Below are 23,532 nucleotides of genomic sequence, written 5' to 3'. Positions count from 1 at the left end.
ATATCCCGCTCGTCTTCAAAGGAGCTCAGAGCAGTATAGATGGTCATTTTTCTCCTCACAATAACCCTGTGAGGTAGGTTAACCTGAGAGATAAGCAAGTGACCCAGAGTCACCCAGTGGGTGTCATGGTTGAACTAAAAAGAAAAACTATATAAAAATGGGTGTGTGTGTGTGTGCCAGAGCAAAATTGGCCCAAGGCACCACAACCCCTTCAGCCAGCACTGCTTAAGCTATATAGAATAAGTATATATATATAAGATATAAGAACTTTAAACCCACACTCATTTTCTTCCAATCCAGTTTCTCTCAGTATATGTTCAGCATATAAGTTGAATAAATAAGGACAAAGTATACAGACTTGTCTTACTCCTTTGCCGATCTGGAACCAGTCTGTTTCACCATGTTCCATCTGGACTGTGGCTTTCTGTCCTGTGTATAGGTTTCTCATGAGAACAATGAGATGTTCTGGGATGCCCATTTTCCTAAGGATATTCCACATTTTGACATGGTCAACATGATCATGACATGGTCAAGGCTTTTCTGTAGTCATTAAAGCACATATTGACTTCTTTTTGGTATTCTTTGGCTTTCTCAATTATCCAGCGTGCATCAGCAATAAACCAGCTTGAACATCCAGGATTTCCCTTTCTACGTAGGGCTCTAATCTGCATTGGATGATCCTGAGCATGTGAAAGCTAGCATGTGAAATTAAGGATATTGTGTGATGGTTTGTGCAATCTGTTAATTCTCCTTTCTTTGGTGTGGGTATGTAGACTGACCTCTTCCAATCTGTTGGCCATTGTGTCATTCTGCAGATTTGATGTCATATTTTGGTTAAAACCTTGACTAATTCTTCTTCTGTTGCCTGCCATATTTCTGTAGCTATTCCATCTATTCCTATAGCTTTCTGACTTGGTAATGACTGGACTGCTGATCTAACTTCATCTTCCCATACTAGAGGTTCTTGCAAGTAAGGAATGTCTTCTGGAGTATCTTGGATGTTGATGTCCCTGCTGTACAGATTTTCAGTATACTCCTTCCATCTCTGTTTGATCTTCTCTGAATCTGTTACTATCTGTACTTTGGCATCCCTTAACATACTAATTCGAGGTTGGAACCTCCTTCTGAGTCCAGAGATCTTTTGGGAAACCTTTCTTGTTTCTCCATGTCTATTTCCATCCTCAAGGTCTTTACAGATGTCATTGTACAGGTGAAACTCGAAAAATTAGAATATCGTGCAAAAGTTCATTAATTTCAGTAATGCAAATTAAAAGGTGAAACTGATATATGAGATAGACGCATTACATGCAAAGCGAGATAAGTCAAGCCTTAATTTGTTATAATTGTGATGATCATGGCGTACAGCTCATGAGAACCCCAAATCCACAATCCCAGAAAATTAGAATATTACATGAAACCAATAAAACAAGGATTGTAAATAGAACAATATCGGACCTCTGAAAAGTATAAGCATGCATATGTATTCAGTACTTGGTTTGGGCCCCTTTTGCAGCAATTACTGTCTCAATGTGGCATGGCATGGATGCTATCAGCCTGTGGCACTGCTGAGGTGTTATGGAAGACCAGGATGCTTCAATAGCGGCCTTCAGCCCTTCTGCATTGTTTGGTCTCATGTCTCTTATCCTTCTCTTGGCAATGCCCCATAGATTCTCTATGGGGTTCAGGTCAGGCGAGTTTGCTGGCCAATCAAGCACAGTAATCCCATGGTCATGGAACCAGGTTTTGGTACTTTTGGCAGTGTGGGCATCTGCCACCTGCCAAGTCCTGCTGGAAAATGAAGTCAGCATCCCCATACAGCTCATCTGCGGAAGGAAGCATGAAGTGCTCCAAAATCTCCTGATAGACGGCTGCGTTGACCCTGGACTTAATGAAGCACAGTGGACCAACACCAGCAGATGACATGGCTCCCCAAATCAACACAGACTGTGGAAACTTCACACTGGACTTCAAGCATCTTGCATTGTGTGCCTCTCCATTCTTCCTCCAGACTCTGGGTCCTTGGTTTCCAAATGAGATGCAAAAGTTGCTCTCATCAGAAAAGAGGACTTTGGACCACTGAGCAACAGACCAGTTCTTTTTTTCTTGAGCCCAGGTAAGACGCTTCTGACGTTGTTTGTTGTTCAGGAGCGGCTTGACAAGAGGAATACGACATTTGAAGCCCATGTCCAGGATCCGTCTGTGTGTGGTGGCTCTTGATGCACTAACTCCAGCCTCAGTCCACTCCTTGTGAAGGTCCCCAACACTTTTGAATGGCCTTTTCCTGACAATCCTCTCCAGGCTGCGGTCATCCCTGCTGCTTGTGCACCTTTTTCTTCCACACTTTTCCCTTCCACATAACTTTCTATTAATGTGCTTTGATACAACACTTTGAGAACATCCAACTTCTTTTGCAATTACCTTTTGAGGCTTTCCCTCCTTATGGAGGGTGTCAATGATGGTTTTCTGCACAACTGTCAAGTCAGCAGTCTTTCCCATGATTGTGATTCCTAATGAACCAGACTGAGAGACCATTTAAAGGCTCAGGAACCCTTTGCAGGTGTTATGGATTGATTAGCTGATTGGAGTGGGACACCTGGAGCCTAGACTGTTGAACCTTTTCACAATATTCTAATTTTCTGGGATTGTGGATTTGGGGTTTTCATGAGCTGTACGCCATGATCATCACAATTATAACAAATGAAGGCTTGACTTATCTCGCTTTGCATGTAATGCGTCTATCTCATATATCAGTTTCACCTTTTAATTTGCATTACTGAAATTAATGAACTTTTGCACGATATTCTAATTTTTCGAGTTTCACCTGTAGTACTGTTCCTTGTCTCTTCTAACAGATTTGTGAAATTCCCTATTAAGTTCCTTCCTGAGGTCTTTATCTTTCTTTACTTTGGCTTCTCTCCTCTTCTTGGCAATTTCCACCATCTGTTTTGACATCCATTTTGCTTTTTTCTGTTTCTTGGTCTAGTATTAAGGGAGAAAGTACTAGTACTAGTGCTAGTACTATGGAAGAAAGAACCAGTGCTGCTGATGACTTTCAGACTAGCAGTATGAGCACTCATCTGGACAAGGGGACAATTTTTCATGACTTCCTCTTCTCCTGGGTGCGCTCTTTGCTATGCAAAAACATGTCCCTAAGACTGCATGACCCTCAGGGACATATTTTCAAGTGGCACAGTGCTTCCTGGGGAAGAGGAGTTTGTAAAAAATTGGCCCTTGCCATGCTATCACATAGCTATACTAGCATAATGCAGCACCAGCACTTTGTAACTCAGGATATCAGCTGGTAATTTTTAAACTAAAATTTTAAAAGAAAGAGGCATACTGTATTTGATTGTAAATAATGTTTCTGCAGCGCTACCTTTTAATTATATATTTAATTGTCCTAGCCCATGGATCTCCAGTTTAGCACCCCTGCAATAAAGGACAGTTGAACAAAATAATGGAGGTAACCAGCTCAACAAAACTTTTCATATATCAGAGGCATAAGTGTGTAGAAGAAGGCTAAAGTGTTGAGAAATTGGTTGTGCTTTGTATTTATAATGCTTTTGGACTATCAGTAAGTAATTATGAGTGCTTAATCTAAGTTTAATATAGTAGAATGATCTTTTTTAATGAAATGGGTTTTTTTAGTTGTGAAATGCTTTTACATTAAAGGTAATGGAATCAATATGCAATTTTTTTTAAAAAAGAAGTTTCATACAGTGATCTTTATTCTGATGGATATTCGCTTCAGATACAGGATCTGTAAAGCAGAAAGTAAGCAAGAAAAGGAAACATGATTAGAGTTTTAGAAGTGATAAAGTACCTACCCTTTGACTTCTAAACAATTTTTTCTGAATGTGATTCTTGTTCATGTGTGATTCTCCAAGAACAGAGGTATTATGCACTGCATAACAACAACAAAACATGCCTGTATATTTTAGAGCCAAACCAGACACTGTGGAACCATAACTTGTGCTCCCTCTCATTCAAATATAAAGCTGGGGAAAGGGGCTCTTACTTTAACAGTAAAAGGGATGAATGTCAGGGGGATTCTGAACCTTCTCTCCACTCATACCTTACTTCCCTGAAGTAGTGGGCTATGGAGAGCTAAAGCATGGTTAGGAGGAAGCACTACACTCTTCTCACGGAAGCAATGGATTGTAGAGAAGGAAAACATGTTACTCTCTCCTTTATTTGTGAAGCAAGTTGACATATTAAAATAACTAAGTGTCCACTGCCATCATGTCTGCTTCAGTCTTTAGTAACAAAAATGCTGTCCAGTGTAACCCCTGTAATATCTAGTCAATGGCGGATTACTGCATAGGCAATATAGGCAGCCACCTATGATGGCAAATCTTGGGGAACGGCATCTGGAGGGAAACTTAATCCCCCTCACCTTTTAAAATGCTGCTGTGTAGTGGCAGAGGCCTGAAATCATCCATTTTGTGTCATTTGCGAGTAAGCCGGGCTTGAGGGAGGACCTCTTTTGCCGCCGTCCTCCAGTGCCCGACCTCATCTCCTGTGATGATAGGAGGTGGGCAGAGCCTCCAGTGCCACACAGCAGCATTTTTCAAGGTAAAAAACCAATTAGTTTTCCCTCCACCTGTAAGCCCCCTTACTCTTGTCCCTGGGGTGGCAAATCTTTGGCTGCCTATGGGTGGCCAAAAGATTCATCCGTCCCTGTATCTAGTCCTGGTCTCTATCATCCCAGCTTCATTCTTGTCCCTTAAGTAGTCATAAGATCTGTAATTTTGGAATGCTTCGTTTCCACACTAATAGTTGAATCAAAACGTACCGTGGGAAATAACGGGAACATCTGAATAGAACTGGGCAATACCTGCGTCCTTTTTTTGGTTCCAGAACAACAGGGACAGGATGCTCTTTTTCTGATGGAAAGGAGTCGAAGGCTGAAACAAAAATCAAAAGGCAGATCAACAACACAGAAATGACCTAGTTCTTGAAAATATCAGCACTTCTGGACAGGGCATATCATGCTGATGTGGGAGATACCACAAACTGGAGAAAGAAAGTGTGTGTGGCAGATTCCATGATGCCCCAAACCCTGTTCACATGTTATGTTCGATGCATGCACAGTCTATGCACAGTATACACATGTACAGCTCTGTACATATATGCAGTTTTTTTCCACACTAAGTTCAGCACACATCAGCAATACACTTCCTAGAAGTAGCCTTCATTGAGTGGCCTTGTATTCAGGTTCACTTCTTAAATGAACACATGTGCAGCCATTCACACAAAGGCACATGCATGTTGTACAGTCACCTATATGCACATACAACATAATGTCTGAATAGGACTGAACTTGTTTAAATGTGTGAAAGAGAGGAAGTGTCTGTTTTTTATGTGCACATGCTTTCATGACAAAGGTCAGAAAGAGGCAGCAAAATTGATTTTGCAGTAAGTGAAGATAGAAAATTCCCCCACCTCTCTGCTATTCAAGAGAACAAATGGGCTTGAGCTGGAAGTCTCCTTTTCTGAGATATTAAAAAAAACCAAACCAAAAACTTCCACCCTCCTTCCGACAACAGATGATATCAATGAAGGAACAGAATTAGAACTAAAATTAAAATAAGAAAAGTTTTGAAAAATACATATATATATCATACTTTTGGGTAGTACAAAACTATTGGGAAGAGATTTATTTCACTCAATAGTAAAGAGGCTACTTATAGTTAAATTTATGTCTCTGCTGTTAACATCTTGGGCCTCTGTAGAATGACTGAATATCTTGTCTTCTGTTTTCAACCAAATACGTAGGAAGAAGAGGAACAAAACGGAAGTCAAAAGGGAGATAAGAGTTGAGAAAGAGGGGATGAGCATATGTTTTTGTGTGTCAGTTAGTCAAAGATTCAGATTACAAGGTTACACCCATTGTTAGGTTTGAGGGAATATTGCTGCAGTCAAAGCACTCCAAAAAGGCATGCATCCCTTAGGGTAGTTCATTTGGTTAACCCTTTCCAACCCTGCTTTCCCATTTCTCCCTTATTTAGGTTCGAGGTATTATGCTCCTAATCCATATGTCAGAAAACTTGGGCAAGTTCCTTCAAATGCATCTAATTTGGTCTTGAGATGCCAATTCTAAGAATTCCATGGTGCTACCCACTCCTCAGTATCAAGTGAAGTACAGGATTTACAGGCCTGTAAAACTAAAGCAGCGTTGCATGCTGCTTGCATATATGTTGCTTAGGGCCCACTGGACTGGAATACAACCAAGTGAACAAATTAGAGTTCGCAGACTAACTAGCATGAAGTTGATTCTTTTTTTGACATCTCCTGAGAACCAATATATTACTTTACAGCTCCAAAACACAACTGCAAGAGTAGCCTCTAACTCTCCAGAAGTTAACTGGATGTCTCTTTGAGATTCTCCAAGGAAGTCCTGGATGCTGCTAAATGTGCATTCCCCTGAACATAGTTGACATATGAATGGGTTGAACCTGTGTTTTGAGATGTTCACAGCATAAACAGTGGCATTGGGAAAAGTAACCTAGGAATTCAGGAAGGGGGAACCATGACACTCTGAATGTGTGGAACAAGACAAAGCTCTGAGAATTCCCTAAAAAGTCCTGGCTCTCTGAAAGGCCTCTCTTCTCCTTTCTTCTGAGACCTGGGAACAGGCCTCTCATTGTGTTATCTATTGTGCTGGGGTTGCTGTGATCTGATCTTGCATTCTTTCTCTACTAAGCAAGATTGTAAGTTGCTTTTGCCCTAAATCTTCCCAAGCCTGAGAACTGAAAGTGTCAGATTGTAGGCGCTTTCCAGCTTAGCTGCTCAGCAGTGGCAAAATGCTTCCATTCAGGCAAATCGCATTCAAAACATAAATAGCAAAGCACCCAGCAGGGGGAGCAGTCTCGCAAAGACTAACAACCCCCCAAACCAGCAACTTTTTTACACCGGATATTCGACGTGTTAGCACTATATTGCAGCAATTAAACAAGGCATTGGAAATATGAATGCTCCCAGCTGGCACCCTGCACAGGAAGCACACTTCAGAGATATGTCGTGACCCCACTGCAGGATCTAATCTGGAGAGCACCAAAGTCTACCATCAGCACTTTTGGGATAATCTTATATTTGATCCAGTTCTTAGAGAGATTTTATTTTTGAAAGTTTTTATTTTCGCTTCCTATAAGAAACCCACCCCCACCTAACCTCTCTAAAGAACTTCACCCATACCTTCACTCACAGTTTCACTCATACCGACATCCATACCTTCATTCTTTCTTACATACACCTTCCTCCTGTCCTTTTGGGGTTCAAGATCTTGGGGTTGTGCCCTACAATGGCCCACCTTGCAGCCACTTTCGGTACAGCTTTTGTCACTTGGCTTCATCGCCTGCACGCTGGACAGGTTTGTTGGGAGTCATCGGGCCCTTCCTCTGCTCCCGAGAAGTCTATTATGATCTTCCTCACCCTTTGTTTTTGGGTGAACATGGAAGAGTGCATGTGTGTGTGTAAGGGTTCAGCTAGAAAAGCCAGATTAAAGTATCTTTTACTGGATAAGTGGGGAGAGCAGTTAGTTCACGCTAGAATTAAGAAGGAAGTTCTCAGTTAAGTAGTCTAAGGGTAAGAGAAATGTTGGTTAGACTCTTAAAGTCTCCTGCCTCAAGTTCATATGCCTAGCATCATTAACTAGATGCCAGAAGTTCTCACTCTTGGTCAATTTGCACACTCTCCTTCTAAATTCTCATCAGGTTGATAGCATTCAATCACTCTGTGTACTTTATTTACATGACTTTGCCCTGGGTCCCTGCTCTGGAAGCATCGGCCATTTCCCATTTCACTTCGTATGCACGAATTTCATCCGATTGGACAATGTCTGTTCCATGTTGCTCTCCACGGTTTGTTTCCTTTGAGCCTTATGTGAAAGTCTGTGTTTTTTATGTCTGTGTTTCTGCACCAATCCACAGTTGCCGCCCACCCGAAGCCTGTTCCTTCATTTTCCTGTTCTGTCTTTGGAGTTTTTCTCCAAAGTAATATTTGTGACCTCGTCTTCAGTTAGATAACATAACATTCTATCTGTTTAAGGCACTTAAAAGTCCCAAGGAAAGTGGGAGGGGATGTCCCTCCCCCCTCCCCCCTTCATAACATTAGTTCTTTAAAGACAGACTCCTCCGTAGGCATCGACTCTGTATGTATATTTATCTGTACAGAAACAGTAGATCACCAAATCCAGTTAACACCACAAGAAAATCCAGACAGCTTATAAATGGAACATATTACTGTTTACTAACATATTACTGAATGGAACATATTACCTTGCCTCAAGAGGTCCATTTCTGACTTTGGCACAAGACTGTTTTCCAGGTGCTGGAAGATGGAATCTAGAGATATGCCATACTAAATGTAAATACAAAGGACCATTTACATTAGTTTCAATTTAGCTTTCCCACACACTCTGATGGGTAGTATTCATGTTTGTTACCAACTTCTACAACAAGACCGGTTTCTGGAGAAAAAACCTAATTTATTGTCTCGGTCTATATACAGGTGAAACTCGGAAAATTAGAATATCGTGCAAAAGTCCATTAATTTCAGTAATGCAAATTAAAAGGTGAAACTGATATATGAGACAGACGCATTACATGCAAAGTGAGATAAGTCAAGCCTTAATTTGTTATAATTGTGATGATCATGGCGTACAGCTCATGAAAACCCCAAATCCACAATCCCAGAAAATTAGAATATTACATGGAACCAAGAAGACAAGGATTGTAGAATAGAACAATATCGGACCTCTGAAAAGTATACAGTGTACTGTGCTTGATTGGCCAGCAAACTCGCCTGACCTGACCCCATAGAGAATCTATGGGGCATTGCTGAGAGAAGGATGAGAGACATGAGACCAAACAATGCAGAAGAGCTGAAGGCTGCTAATGAAGCATCCTGGTCTTCCATAATACCTCATCAGTGCCACAGGCTGATAGCATCCATGCCACGCCGCATTGAGGCAGTAATTGCTGCAAAAGGGGCCCAAACCAAGTACTGAATACATATGCATGCTTATACTTTTCAGAGGTCCGATATTGTTCTACAATCCTTGTCTTCTTGGTTCCATGTAATATTCTAATTTTCTGGGATTGTGGATTTGGGGTTTTCATGAGCTGTACACCATGATCATCACAATTATAACAAATTAAGGCTTGACTTATCTCGCTTTGCATGTAATGCGTCTGTCTCATATATCAGTTTCACCTTTTAATTTGCATTACTGAAATTAATGGACTTTTGCACAATATTCTAATTTTCCGAGTTTCACCTGTATTTTCCTTTTTAAACCTGCCCCACAGCTCACTCTTGCCCTAAGAGTAGCGCCTCAAAATAATAATTGAACCAGCAAAAAACATAAGTGAAACAGAAGAGCAGCCAAACAAAAGAAACACCCAAATCTAATAAGCTGAAAATGTCAGGTAAATAAAACCATTTGTTAGGTAAATAAAACCAATCGTTAGGTAAAGAGCTTTCAGAGTCAGGCGGTATATAAAATAAATATATAAAGCAAGTCCAGTCAATTTTTTAATTTATTTATTGTTGCATTTATTGTTGCATTTATATACCGCCTTTCGTTAAAAGACAACCCCAAGGCGGTTTATTGCCATTACCAAAAGCCTGCCAGAATATGAAGACCTTTGTGTTTGTTTTAAGAGTTTAACCGGGTGAGTCTATTTGTTGAAGAGGGGTTCTAAGGTGTGTTCTAAGACGCAATTCAGGTTTACACAGAAGCATCTTCTGAGGCTCTGTCATGACCCACCTGAACCAATACACTCTCTAGAACATAATTGGCCCTCCTTTGCAACTGTACATTACAGGGAAAGATCCCTAACATTGAACATTGGTCAAGAAGGTGTTCCTCAGAGAAGCCTGTTTGCCACGATTAATTTTCTGTTCTTTGCCAGGCTCCCTGATAAGGAACCTATTGGTTTGAGAACCTTTGACTTAGAGGAGGTGAGATGAACACCATGGAAAGACGGTACTATGACATAATATTCTATTAAGCATAATGTTCTATCAAGAAGTTCTTGAATGTGAGTTGTTAAGAACTCATGGAACTAAGGGACTAATTCCTCCTACTCCAAAAGGATCCCTACAAACTGGGTGAGTGGGCAACAAGATGGCAAATGTGGTTCAATGTAAGCAAGTGGAAAGAGATCCATATTGGGGCAAAAAACCCAAGTTCACAAATCCACTGATGGGGTCTGAGCTGTCAGTGACTGACCAGGAGAGAGATCTTGGGGTCATGATGGACAGCTAATTGAAAATGTGGCCTCGGTGCATGGCTGCTAGGAAAAAGACAAATTCCATGCTAGGGATCATTAGTAAGGGGATTGAAAATAAAAATGCTAATATACAAATCTATGGTGCAGCCACATTTGGCATACTCTGTGCAGTTCTGGTCACCGTATCTTAAGAAGAACATTGTAGAACTGGAAAAGATGCAGAAATGGGCAACCAAGATGATCAGGGGTCTGGAGCAGCTTCCTTATGAGGCAAGGCTATAGCCTTTGGGGCTTTTTAGTTTGGAAAAGAAGCGACTACCATGGGGCATGATAGAGGTGTATAAAATTATATATGGAGTAGAGAGTGGGCAGAGAAAATTTTTTCTTCCTCTCTCACAACACTAGAACCAGGGGTCATCCCATGGAACTGAAGGCTGGGAAATTTAGGACTGACAAAAGGAAGTACTTTTTAACGCAACACGTAATCTATAGAATTCTATGCCATGGGATGTGGTGATGGCCACTGGTTTGGATGGCTTTAAAAGGGGCTTAGACAAATTCATGGAGGACAGGTCTATCAATGGCTACTAGTCTGGTGGCTGGGGGCCACTTCCAGCCTCAGAGGCAAGATGCCTCTGAATACTAGTTGCAGGGGAGCAACAGCAGGAGAGAGGGCATGCCCTCATCTCGTGCCCGTGTGCTTCTCAGAGCCATCTTGGGGGCCACTGTGTCCAGGTTGCTAGACTAGATGGGCCTTGGATCTGATCCAGTAGGGCTGTTCTTGTGTTCTTATGTACGTTCTAAGTAAACGAACCTTAGAGGCAGTGGTAGAATTGGAGTAAGGGAGAGAGATGAAATGTTTCTGTTATATACCTATAAACATGGTGGCTGCGATTCTTGTAGATGGTCGTGCGCTGTGACTATAGTCCTGTGCTTGATACAGAAAGTTTTGTAGTGTTCCTCGGTGATCCTCAACCTAGAAATCAAATATTTTTGATACATGCTAGAATGACGACTTATGTTGGTTGGTTTCGTCAAATGCCTGTTGACAGGACTCTTCTGAAACAAAAGTGAAACTAATAAAATCATAGAAAACTTTTCTTCTTCTAATAAATGAAAGAAAAATGGTGCCCATTGGTTATATAATAACCAGTTATAGATGATGACGATATCAATAATAAAATAATGAGTTGAGTAGGGATCTAACAGTTATTTTGGTAGGACATCTTTTGACCTGATCCTTTCAGATTAACTATAAACGTCTGTGTGAATCCAAATTTGAGGCAATTTTGGCAGTGATTGGACAGCTCTGTGCATGTAGACAAACACAAATATACTAGAGATGTGCAATTCGATTAGTGCATACAGAAATTCGTGCCAAATCAGGAGTGATTCATGTATTTGACCTTGAATCAAATCACTCCTAAAAGGGCCTGATTAGAGGCTGATTTGAATCAGGGCTGATTCAACGTGAATTCATTTGAGTGATTTGCGTTGAGAGCACCATTTTGTCTCTGTGTTTTCCCCTTGCTGATTGGTTTTCTGAGACTGGCTTCCGATTGGCTTGAGATCTCCTTGCTTCTTGTTTGGCTTGTCATTCAAATTAAGTGTTGGCATGGGCAACTGTGACCCCATTGGCTGTGGGGAGGGAGCAGGAAGGCCAAAGCAGGGATTTTCAAAATGTAATTAAGGGGTTGCTTGGAGGCAGAGAGAGACATTGCTTTTGTGCCTCAGGAGAGAAGGATCAGAGAGAGGCTGCAGCAGCCCTGAGAACAAAGTGGTGGTGGTGGTGGTCTGAGCCTAACTACCTGCCTGGCCTCCAGTGAGTGGAGACAGACAGAGAGTGCCTGCTGGGCTTCTCTCTCTCTCTCTCTCTGGGGCAGTTTGATGAATTTTGATGGATTCTGGGGCAGTTTGATGAATTCAATTCATCAAACCAGCTGGCAACGTCCAGCTGTTTTGATGGATCTGTTCAAGTTTTTGTGATTTGATTTGAGGTCGTATTGGGAAAAAAACACGATTTGTGTACATCTCTAGCATATACGTGTTTATCAGATCTATGAAACACTGATCTATGAAACATTGACTACATACCAAGTCTTATCAACATGTCACATAACTCTAAATATAGCTTGAAACTACTCTCCAAATGCTCACCCACTAGGTTTTTCGGAGGCAGCAGAGGCGGAGAGCCAAAGCTCCAGTCTTCCTCAGAAGAAGCCTCTTGGCAAACCCTAGAGAGTAAATGGCTAGCAGGTTGCTGCAGTGCATTAATAAAGTATGCACAGTGAGTGGTTTTACACATTCGTCATTGTGCCTGTTCTGTTCTCCCAACAGCTCTGCCTTTTTTTGCTGAGTGATTTAAAATAAATAGGTGGTACTGAAAGGAGACAGTGTGCTGGAATGGCCTTACAAGGTGCTTGCAGATTACGTTCCAAGAATCCAGATTGTCATTAGTAGTCCATCCCAAGAAGGCTCTGCATTCTTTTAAGCTATCCCGACGACTCTGTAAAACAACAGGAGATAATGATGGTCATCTTGGCATTATCAAAGACTGAGATTATTTTAAAAATCAATAAAGATAAATACATTATAGAATGAAGAATGACAGACCTGTGTATATTTGTCTTAATGGTCTTATGGTGTGTAGTGCACATCCTGAAATGCACTTCTGTGCCATTCATTGGTTCTCTTAAAAATTGCTGTTAGATTTGCAGCTTTAATTTTGAAATACAAGTTTCTAGTTCTTATGACCATGGAGCTAACCTTGAAGTCAGGGCAGCAATCATGAAATCCCACAGACTCAAAGTAAAAATATGCTGCAAGTAATCTGCTCATCTCGCTATACATATGCAAAGTCTTTGGTTTGAAAGGTGGGGTATCAAATTCATTATTTAAATCCAGAAATATAAGGTATTCAGTATACCTTATACTGAATGACTATTCCAGCTAGCCACGAGAACTATTTTCTACAATGAGTGACAGCAGATTTCCAGGGTTTTCCAAGCAATACTTAAAGATGCCAGGATTGATCTGGGACCTTTTGCATACAAACCATGTGCTCTACACTGAACTGCAGCCCTTGTAGCTCATGATATACTTTCAATGTGGCCCTTTGTGCTGCACCAGTTATTCATTTCTGATTCACAGGGGGTAGTGCCATACTCCTCCGTCTTTCAGGTTTCCAGGAATCGTTCTTTAGAGGACTGAGTTACATTTTGAATATTCAAAGCCTTCACATATATTATCTCATTCATCCTTACGACAGCCCTGGAAAGTAGGTCAGCACGACTGCACTGCCGATGAGGGTGCTGAAACGGAGATGGCTGCCTAAGACCACATAAAAAGCTCATGCTGTTATGGGGGTGCATTTGTCTTTTGTAACAAATGGGACCCAGATGAAATAGGAAATGAATCGGTAAGGTTGGGGGCCCATTTTTGAACCCCCCCATTTTTACCCATTCATTTTGGGGTTTATTTTAGCTGCTTTTTTGCCTGCGCAGTGGTGGCAGACGTCCACTCCATAGATGCCTCTGAAGAAGCAGTTAAAAGTAACCTTTTATGTAACCCAGAATGAATGGGGTAAAAAAAGCCATTTGGGACCTAAGAATCAGTCCTGAATCAAACAAGTATAGGTCCAATTTTTTTAAGGGGGGTGTGTGTGTCCTAAAAAATGCAAACAATTTAAGTTCACATCCCTGCTGGCTGTTATGAAATTTGAGCCTGGGATTCCCTGGCTCCCAGTTCACACTCTTTGAGCCACAACATTGTATCAGGCCTCAAGATTGCTTGCTCTGGAATACAGATAGCAAGTATTCTAAGAGGAGGATTAAGAGACTTCAAATTTTTACTTGCACTCTGAAATGCATTGAAATCATAAAGATAACTTTAACTTCCACAGCATGGAAGCAGCATACTAGATTGGCTTACAAGAGAGGCTCCAAGCACCAACATTTTGCCTCGGTCTTTCAGTTCCACGTTGGGTTGGGGAGGAATGTATTGTGTCAGAAATTCAACATGTGAAGCAGTTTCCCCAATTACTAGTTATAGGAACCTGATGGATTTCTGCCTGGTGCATTATGACATTATTGGTAACATCCAACAAACAGGCTGATCAAAAAATGTGACATCAACACCATATACAACGCCTAATCTCAAATGTATATAACACCATCTTTTTCTTCAACTGTCAAGGAAGTATTACTGTAACAAAATAAGAAGAATACAACATTCTCGTTTAAACCTATGTGAGGATTTTGACATTTGGTATTGGTTTTATGAATTTTTTATTCAACAGGTTATTTTGTTGCATGGCTTGGGTTTTTTTTGTTTTTTGCTGTTCATATTTTATGCTGCCACATGTCCCAGAGTCCCTCAAGTTTCCACAGACATATTCTACGCAGAAGCAGGAGGAGCCATCTGGGTGTGGCAGATGATTCACTCAGGATGGAGGTGCAATATAAAAAATGACCTTAAAATTATGGCACATATACTGGTAACCTCCAGGCTTGACTACTGTAATGCACTCTGCATGGGGCTGTCTTTGTATGTAGTCCGGAAACTACAACTGATACTGCAGGCAGCAGCCAGATTGGTCTCTGGGACAACCTGAAGGGACCATGTACACTGATTTTAAAATAACTGTACTGGCTGCTGACATGTTCCCGAGTGAAATACAAAGTGCTGGTTATTACATATAAAGCCCGCAATGGCGTGGGTCTAGGGTACCTAAGAGGGTGCCTTCTTTGTCATCAACCCTAATGCCTATTAAGATCATCTGGGGAAGTCTGGTTACGGTTGCTACTGGCTCATATGGTGGCAACTTGGGACAGGGCCTTCTCTGTGGCTGCCCCAGGGCTTTGGAATATGCTCCCTGTCAAAATAAGAGCTTCTCCAATTCTAATTCCTTCTAAAAAGACTAAGACATTAGGGATGTGCATGGAACTGATAAAATCATGCACTGCTTCCGTGCACTCCCAGGAGGGTGGGGGCATTACTGTAAGGGCCAGGGAGGATGCCTCTTACTTGCCCATCCCTGTCCTGCCAATTTCCCCACATTGGTGCTCTCCTCAAAAGTGTGGGTGCAGGGCTGCAGTATTCCTCCCTGCAGCCCCATTCAGCATCACCACACAACACAAAGCATGGCAATGCTGAATGGGCTGCCTGGAGGAACACTGCAGCTCCACACCTACACTTTTTTTGGGAAGAGTGCCGACAAGGGTGGGTGGGTGGAAGTGGCAGGACAGGGATGGGCAGGTAAGAGGCACCCTCCCTGCCCCTTAAAGTTACCCCACCGGCCTCCAAACTGGCTCAAATGCCAGAATTTCAAACTGGTTCCATGCATATCCCTACAAGACGTACCTGTTTTCTCAGGCTCTTAATTAAAGTTAACTTTAAATAGTTTAATTGTTTTTAGTCTGTGAAATGGCTTTCTTTTATTTGTTCTGTTTTATACTGTATTAGGGGCACAGCAGGGAAATGCTTTAACAAGCAGAAGGTTGCTGGTTCAAATCCCCGCTGGTACTATATTGGGCAGCAGTGATATAGGAAGGTGCTGAAAAGCATCATCTCATACTGCGTGGGAGATGGTAATGGGAAACCCCTCCTGTATTCTACCAAAGACAACCACAGTGCTATGCAGTTGCCAAGAGTCAAAATCGACTTGATGGCACACTTTACCTTACACCACCTAGCAATACATATATCAGGTGGCATATAAATATGATAGATAAATAAATAAAATAAACCAGTTAACTAAAACCTATTTGTATGCCCTGCCAGAAAATAGGAGATTGGTCTGCTGCAGTTAAAGCAGCTACATTTGATAAGCTGCACTGTCTAGCTCCTTCTCACTTGCTGTGAGACCACATGCCCACTGAGCCTTGGCGTCGAGCTGTGCAGTTCACCCCAGGCCATTCTCACAGTATTGTCACTTAAGAATTCTCTGTGGCAGTTTGCAGGAAATGTGGCTGTCCCTTGAAAGATGTACTGCTGAGAATCAGAGGACAATGTTTCAGCACCTGTGCACAGGGACTGGTTTTGTCCTAGTTCGAGTGTTGGGACAGTCACCTCTTAACAATATGTTCCGTGTTGTAGAATTGAGCCATGATGATGCCATGAGCCTTCCAAGAGAGATGGTGAGGTTCTGCAAACAGATACAGCACCACTTACCTTAGCCACTTCTGGGTGCTGATCCTGCAAGGACAGCAACAATGGGACAATCATGGCAAGAACTTGGTCTTGCATAAGGGGTTTATCTTTTGTATCGAGGTTCTTAAGTAGGTCTTGAAACAGCCTGTTTGCAGCACAGCACACTTTGCTCCTATCCTGGGAATGAAAGAAAAATGGGAAGAAATTATAAGATGTTGTCCTTGTGAGGCTTGCAGAGATGTCACACAGGTTGATGTTCGCCCTGGAGGAAAAATGGCTAGTATTCTTCTAGGATCTGTTATTCCCATGATCTGTAAGGCAGATTTTAAAATGATTGGTGATTTTAAAAAGTGTTTAAGTCTATCATTTGGCTTCTGCTTTTGAAGATACATGTGATGACTCCATAGTTCTATTCAGACACGCTATTCCTGCATACAGGGAATGTGTAGTTGGGGACAGCAGAAGAAAGCTGGCTAGCCACACACCCTGTACTGATGGCCATGCCCTCCTGGCTGTCCCTGCATTCAATACTTCTTTAGCCTGGCCACCCATCTGGCTGAAATTTCCCCATTTTATCCCACACTCCAAGTGTGGAACATAGGGAGTTCCATCCTGTGATTTCAGTCAGTGAGTGGCCATGCTGACGAAATGCAGAATATAGGGACAACCAAGATGTGTGGTCAGGGAATATGGCTGTGGGGTGTGTATGTGTGTGTGTGTAGCTAGCCAGTGCACTTCCACTGTGCTCCATTGTGTGTTCCTTGTACCAGGAACAGCACACCTGAATAGGGCTGCAGTGTAATCATGGTTTATTTACTGTTGAATTTATGGTTGGGTAAATCAATGTTTTTCCTCCTCTCCGCCACAGCATTTTAGAGTAGAGGTGAGATGGCATTTCACATGCACATGGTCCTCTCTCCCTACAAAACAGGGCATGAATCACCATCCACTACATGGCAGATAAATCAAGGCGCCAGGAATAGACAAACTCATTTGCAGGCATGGCATGAGGCCACCCTTCCAAGCACTGAGCTTGCTGCTTCCTGCAGTTTTGCCTTTTGGCATTAGAAAGCACATGGAGGGAGCCCGGTAGCAGTGCTGCCCCTACTGGCTTTCTCTGTGCTTTCAGAGAAAGGGCAGAGGCACGGAGAGATCCAGCCAGGGTTACTGGGCTGCCTTCTGTCTTTCAGGGCCGAACTTTATTTTATGCTAAACCTGTGACTGGGGCTGACATGCTTGATTTTTACAACTTGAAAAGGAGCTGCAGTGATGAGGAGCTGATCAGATTTTTTTTTTTTTTAGGGGTCAGGCTTGTTTAATGGTTTACCTAATCACATTCCTGAACCAAGTCCTGCCCCCCCACTTCCAATCCAGATTGGGACTGTGGCAGAGCAGGCTCCGACAGTTTTGGTCACCACCCTTGCTGTGGTGCATGGGCTGCTGGCCTCTGCTGAGCCGAGCCTTCCTCCCAGCTTCGGAGCTAGAGAGTGGGTGAGTATCATGCTGGCAGTTGTGTGGCAATACCTGCCTCTCCCCAGCTCCAGGGTTATGTGGAAGGCTGGGGGTTGTTTGGCCACTGCAGTGGCTTGGTTGCAGAGGCCAAAGCAGCAACCCCTGCACTCTGGAGTGTTTTCCCCTTCTGCTCTGGAGAGGGGGATCCTTGGCTGCACTTGGCAAAGTTTCAGGTGCTCATTGATGGAGTGGGACAGGAGACCATCACTGTGGTTTGGTGATCAAGGCCAACCAACAATTTTAGAACATTGTGGCAGAAGAAAAATGTTAGATCCCGCTCCTAATACTACAGTCCCAGGCTAGACAGGGCCCCCACACCCGTTGTGGGTACACGATTTCAGCCCTCCCAGCTTTTATTGGACTACAACTCCCAACATCCCAGGCTACTGGCTACTGTGACTGGGGATGATGTAGTCCAACCATACCTGGAGGGTCAGAGTTGTGCACTCTAGATTTAAAATGTAAACATCAAGCACATCAACCATAGTCATGGGCTAACCAAACTGTGTAGTTTGGCTCTCAGACCGCATTCTGGATGTGGGGAATCCCTCTTCTTGAGAACAGAGAAAAGCAGCTTGATATGTAACCTCCTAGCACTGAAGTGCCAGTACTCTTTGAAGTAGTTTTTAAAGACTAGAGCTAAAACTAGCTGGTCACCTAGAGCCAATTTCTGTTCACCACAGTCAACCAGGCCAGTGGCTATTTTGCAAGCCTGGAAACTTAATATAAGCTCTCTGTGTACCACCTGTAGTTTTGGTGGTAAAAACATATAGCTTATTGGATTGGTTTATTGGCTCACTGGTGGAGGAGTATGCGCCATTTTGAAATATGACCCTCCCTGAACAGGCAAGTTAGCAAACATCATTGTGTAAAGATAATCATGATAAGGAATTCTGTCTTTAGCTTGCACTCTCCCAATCAAACAAGAGTCACCCTTCACAATAGGGTAGAATACAGCAAATCGGAGGCTGATAGGTGCTTTCCCAGTACCAGCGGGTAAGCTGATTTTTGAAAGAACTTCTCAGATTCACTCTTTAATGTTTCCTTCCATCTTGGAAAGTCTATCTCACATAGATGAACAATTTTCTAAGCCTTACATCGGACAAGAGTGGCTGAAGTTCCCTGGCAATCTTCATATGTGTGGCAACATTCTTGTCGATTGAAAGAACCTTCATTACGACCTCAATCGCTGTCAAGATTACCTTCTCATCAGGGTCATAAAAACTTGGAAGGATATCCTGCATCAAGGCTGTGAACTCCTTCTTCTGAAAGGACACCAAAATTCCTTTACTATTTGATTGGCTGCAGAAGCAATTCCACAGGATAGCACTATGCAGTTTTAATAGAAGAGGATGCCAAATCCAAGTTAATGTTGCAGGACTCGCACATCAGAACAGTAAGCAATTATTCTTCTGCTCCCAGAAGTCACAGATACTGATGTGTGATTTTTAACTTAAGCTGGTTTGGAATTTGTTAGTAAATATGAAGCATCCTTGATGAGTGTTCAAAAGAACCTCATCTGTTTTTCATCTGGGGAGTATAACAGCAGAGTATTTCAGGAGCTAACTCATTTCCATTGCAGTAGAAGTTAACAGAGTCTCAGGGGCAACCAGGCTGCCTGGTCAGCCTGAAAAGCTTGTAAATAATAAGCACAGAGATTCATGTAAGGTTAAATTAATTTACTTTATTTAGAAGTACTTGATGGAACCTAATAATGAGTGTGGTTTTAGCCTGACTTTTAACTTGTTAGTTAATTTTATTACTTTTATTGCATCTTGTATCTATTTTATTGTTGTGGGCCGCCCCGATGAGTAGTGCACTGGAGGGGCGGGGTATAAATATTTGAAATACATAAATAAAATGAATGGTGATAGGAAAAGACCTGTATCTAACTCCTGGCTACACGTTGGTCAGAGAGAGACCTATAGAAGCATGGTGCTCAGAGAGAGAGCTAGAAGCATCCTGGGAAGAAGGAAGTCACTCCCAGGAAGTTCCTGACTGAGTACATTCTATCCATAGAGGGGTCATAGAGGCAGAGATAAACAAGAAAGAGCAGGAGACCCTAACTGTCTTTCTCTACTCCCAATGCCCCAGTTGTTGTTAACGTTACTGATGCAAAAGGTTGATGCCATCTGGAGCTGGATCTCCAACATGCTCTCACAGCTTGTAATGTTGGTACAAGTTCAAAATGTTGGCACACATGCCATGTCATTTTCAACTGAACCTCGAGATTTTATCTATTTTTAATCCATGTTTCAGACACCAATCACAGCTCACAAACGGCTGGGCAAAGCTCCCCCTTCCCCAGTTGCTAATGTCAAGTTTCAGGAAACTATGCAGGCTCCAAACTACACTCCAAAAAGTGTAGAGCTTCAGAAAGCTTCCAAGCCTTATGAAGTAGGGGTGTGCACAAAACTGATTTTGCTGGTTTGGCTCAAATTCAACCTGGCCCGGCTCAGTTCCTGATCGAGCTGGACCCAGTTCAAGTTCAAACTGACTTTGAGTTAAAGGGTAAAGGGGAATCCAGTGAGGATTTCCCTTTACCAGTACAGGGGCGGGGGGAGGGGGCTTTCCTAAGTATAGAGGGGACAGGAGAGGAGTAAATAGGTACTCACAAGTACAAGCTGTGGCAGTAGGGGGCAGTGCGGGCAGTTGCAGCTCCTCCATCTCTGCTGATCTTACCTTGAGTAGCCCGGGCTAGCAGTGGCCCGGTTCAGGCCTCCACGCATGTGCAGGGGCCATTTACTGGCCTCTGCACATGTGCATAGACCATATGTGTGGCCACACATGTGCGGAGGTCAGTAAAATGGCCCCCATGTGTGTGCAGATGCCCAAATTGGCCGCTGGCTACTCAGGGAGAGGCTGGCAGGGGTGGGGTGGGGGAGCTGCCACCCCGTAGCTTGTACTTGTAAGTACATATTTACTCCCCTCCCACCACCTCTATACTTAGGAAAGCCCCTTGCCCCTGCCTGAACTGGTAAAGGGGAAATCCTCATCGGATCCCCCTTTTACCTGTATATCTCTGAGCCCACTTGGTTCAAACTGGTCCCGGTTCGGCAAACTCGGACCGGCTGAGGCCAGTCTGGTTCAACCCCTAATCCATTGAGACCAGCCCAAAGTGACCTGGCTCACACATCCCTACTTGTGAGCAAGGGAGCTGTGCCACACCTGGGCTTATGTGACCAGGGAAGCTCCTGAGTTCAAATGAGTTGAAGTTCAGACAGAGTCCCTTTATAGACTCTGTGTAAGCCCTCCCTCTAGCCCACTGCCTGATAAAAGCCTGGCATCAGCTCAGTCCCCAGCTGTGTCCCACTGACATATGGACAGGGAGAGGCCCCAAGGCATTCATATTGGGGAGCTGCTATGAGATTGGTGAGACAACTTCGTGGATTGCCCAGCTCCCTTGCCCCAAAAGGCATGGGGACTTCCTAGAGCTGTAATCCAGTTGTTCAAGAAGGGAGGAGAATGGTCGTGGGGTAGCAAGCATGAACTCTCTCCTTTGTTAAGTTGGGTCCACCCTGGTTTGCATTTGAATGGGAAACAATGTATGATAATCCCCTTAGGGTATGGGGCTGCTTTGGGAAGAGTATCTGCACGCTTGCATGCAGGAGGTCCCAGTTCCCTTCCTGGCATCTCCAAGATAGGGCTGAGAGAGACCCTGCCTGCAAACTTGGAGAGCTACTGCCTGTCTCTGTAGAGAGCTAGATGGACCAGTGGTCTGACTCGGTATAAGGCAGCTTTCTATGTTCCTATGAACATTCCCTGGAGCCTTATGAAGGGCTTTTACAGTTTGTTTGAGTTGTAATTAGTGTTCAGAGCTTGGACTAAAAGCAGAGAAACACTTCTCATTTCTGTGCAATTTGCTTAGCTATTCAGTGCAAGTTTCCCCCTCACTGATTATACTTTGCATATGAACTGACAAGGCAGCCTGGTCAGCCTGAACTAAGGCTGGATGGAAAGTTCTCTTTGTTGGAGATGGAACCCCAGAAGCATTGACTCTTGGTGCCTTTTATGCTAGTGACTACTAGAAGCATTAGGAGAAGTGACAGTGAGGAAGGGTCCTCCTCTTTATGTCCTCTTGTTGCCTCTGATTTGGCTTTCTCTTGGTAGACTGATATTCTCAGGGCCTATCACTCTGCCCCTCTTGCTCCCAGACTGCTCTTGAGTCTGCTCTGCTATATACTCCAACTCCATTAGCCATGTGACTCCCTCCCTCTAATATGAAGACAGAAAGCCTGAGCATACAGGCTTTCTATTAAAGAATGTAACTTCCCCAACAAGAGTTACTTGCTTTTGGATCTGAAACAACTGTTTCAAATTCTTAAATGGGCTCAACTTTTGCAGCTCATGCTGGCTTTGTTATAATTGGGGTTAGTCAAACTCCTTTCCTCCAACACTCTCAGGGGAACTTTTGGTCAATATCTGGGGGAAATTTAGTGATGAAAGGGGCCTGCCAATTTCTTTAATCCCCCCCCACTCTTTTGTCACAGCAGTATTATCCTTCTGGAGTTTTCCCAGATAGCAGGTTTTACCATGAGTTTACCACAAGTATGAATTTGCCCCCGAAAACCAACACAAAACATTGGATTTTTAAAAATTTTACCCTGGATATAAATTGGGCTAGGCTCAAATGCGCAATGAAAAACCTGAAGTGCTCCCCAATATCTTGTACTTCGGTGCAAATCTGGCCGATGTGCGAACGCACACCCTCCATTCCGAGCTAAAAGCCATGTCTGGAAATGCTCCTCTACAATGCCCTGGAATGAAGCCAAATCATTGAGGGTATTCTCACGATCAGCCAAAATTGGGCTAAGGGAGCCTAGCCTGATTTCAGCCGAGCGTGAGAACCACTGGACTCGCAGGCCAGCCCAGTTTCTCCAAAGTGGGTGACCCGCTTTTGTAGCCCTCCCCTTAAATGGGGTTAGCGGAGCGAGAAGACCCCCGCTGGGAGGCTGAAACAAGCCTCCTGGCCCTGGGGGGTCTCTCCAGGATGACCCGTGTGCTTACACAGGGCATCCTCGACCTTCTGGTCCAGGCTAAGCCTGCTCTCCCCACAAACCCCGTTCCAGCGGGTCTCACTAATCGTGAGACTTGCCTCATAATGTAGCATTGTTCTGAGGAGACTTATGGGGAAAAGGTTCTGGGGCACTATGGCAACCACCATTTTTTAAAAACCCACAAATCCCCTGGAACCACACGCTATCCCGGAAGAATAATCTCTATTACAATAAATTCCTTCCATTTCTCCCCTGCCAAATGGGCCTCCATTTTGTTACTTGCAAATGGGGCAGTGAATTGCGGGAAACATTTTGGCTCAGCTCTAGCCTGAATGCTGCCTTGTAGGAGCATGTGAAGAACTTACTTTGAACTTGAAAATAACTTTTCAGGCAAATGATAGCTGATTTATAATATACCCAAGCATTATGCGTTGGACAAATTTGCATTCAAAGTTTAGTAATTATTAGGCTTGAGCCTGAAACATTTCGGCGGACATTATAAAGGCCTCTGAAATGTTTCGGCTCTGCCGGAGTTTTTTGGCATTTTGGCGCTGGTGGGGGTGGTACTTTAAGGGTGGGGGAGGGTGTACTCACCACTCCTGCCGCATCCCCCCCCCCCGCCGGCGCTCCGTTAT

General features: G+C 43.3%; 1 protein-coding gene across 10 annotated transcripts in view; it reads right to left on the bottom strand.

The window, feature by feature from the left end:
- Window positions 1-3,564: 3,564 nt before the first annotated feature.
- LOC128349119 (maestro heat-like repeat-containing protein family member 6) overlaps window positions 3,565-23,532 on the bottom strand; it is a 48,590-nt gene continuing 28,622 nt past the window's right edge. For 2 of the 10 annotated variants that reach the window (XM_053305071.1, XM_053305072.1), the window contains exons 10-16: window positions 18,998-19,165; window positions 16,410-16,565; window positions 12,652-12,744; window positions 11,112-11,214; window positions 8,280-8,361; window positions 4,796-4,907; window positions 3,566-3,760 (exon numbers count right to left, since the gene is read on the bottom strand). In XM_053305071.1, coding sequence (XP_053161046.1) covers window positions 3,713-3,760; window positions 4,796-4,907; window positions 8,280-8,361; window positions 11,112-11,214; window positions 12,652-12,744; window positions 16,410-16,565; window positions 18,998-19,165 — 762 coding nt within the window. In that variant the 3' untranslated portion in view covers window positions 3,566-3,712. Of the gene's footprint in view, window positions 3,761-4,795; window positions 4,908-8,279; window positions 8,362-11,111; window positions 11,298-12,651; window positions 12,745-16,409; window positions 16,566-18,997; window positions 19,166-23,532 lie in introns of those variants that run through there. The other 8 variants (XM_053305073.1, XM_053305070.1, XM_053305074.1 and 5 more) reach the window with 8 other exon arrangements.

This window comes from Hemicordylus capensis, chromosome 3 (assembly GCF_027244095.1).
Source record: "Hemicordylus capensis ecotype Gifberg chromosome 3, rHemCap1.1.pri, whole genome shotgun sequence".
Classification (NCBI taxonomy): domain Eukaryota; kingdom Metazoa; phylum Chordata; class Lepidosauria; order Squamata; family Cordylidae; genus Hemicordylus; species Hemicordylus capensis.
This window is presented reverse-complemented; position numbering and strand designations above follow the sequence as displayed.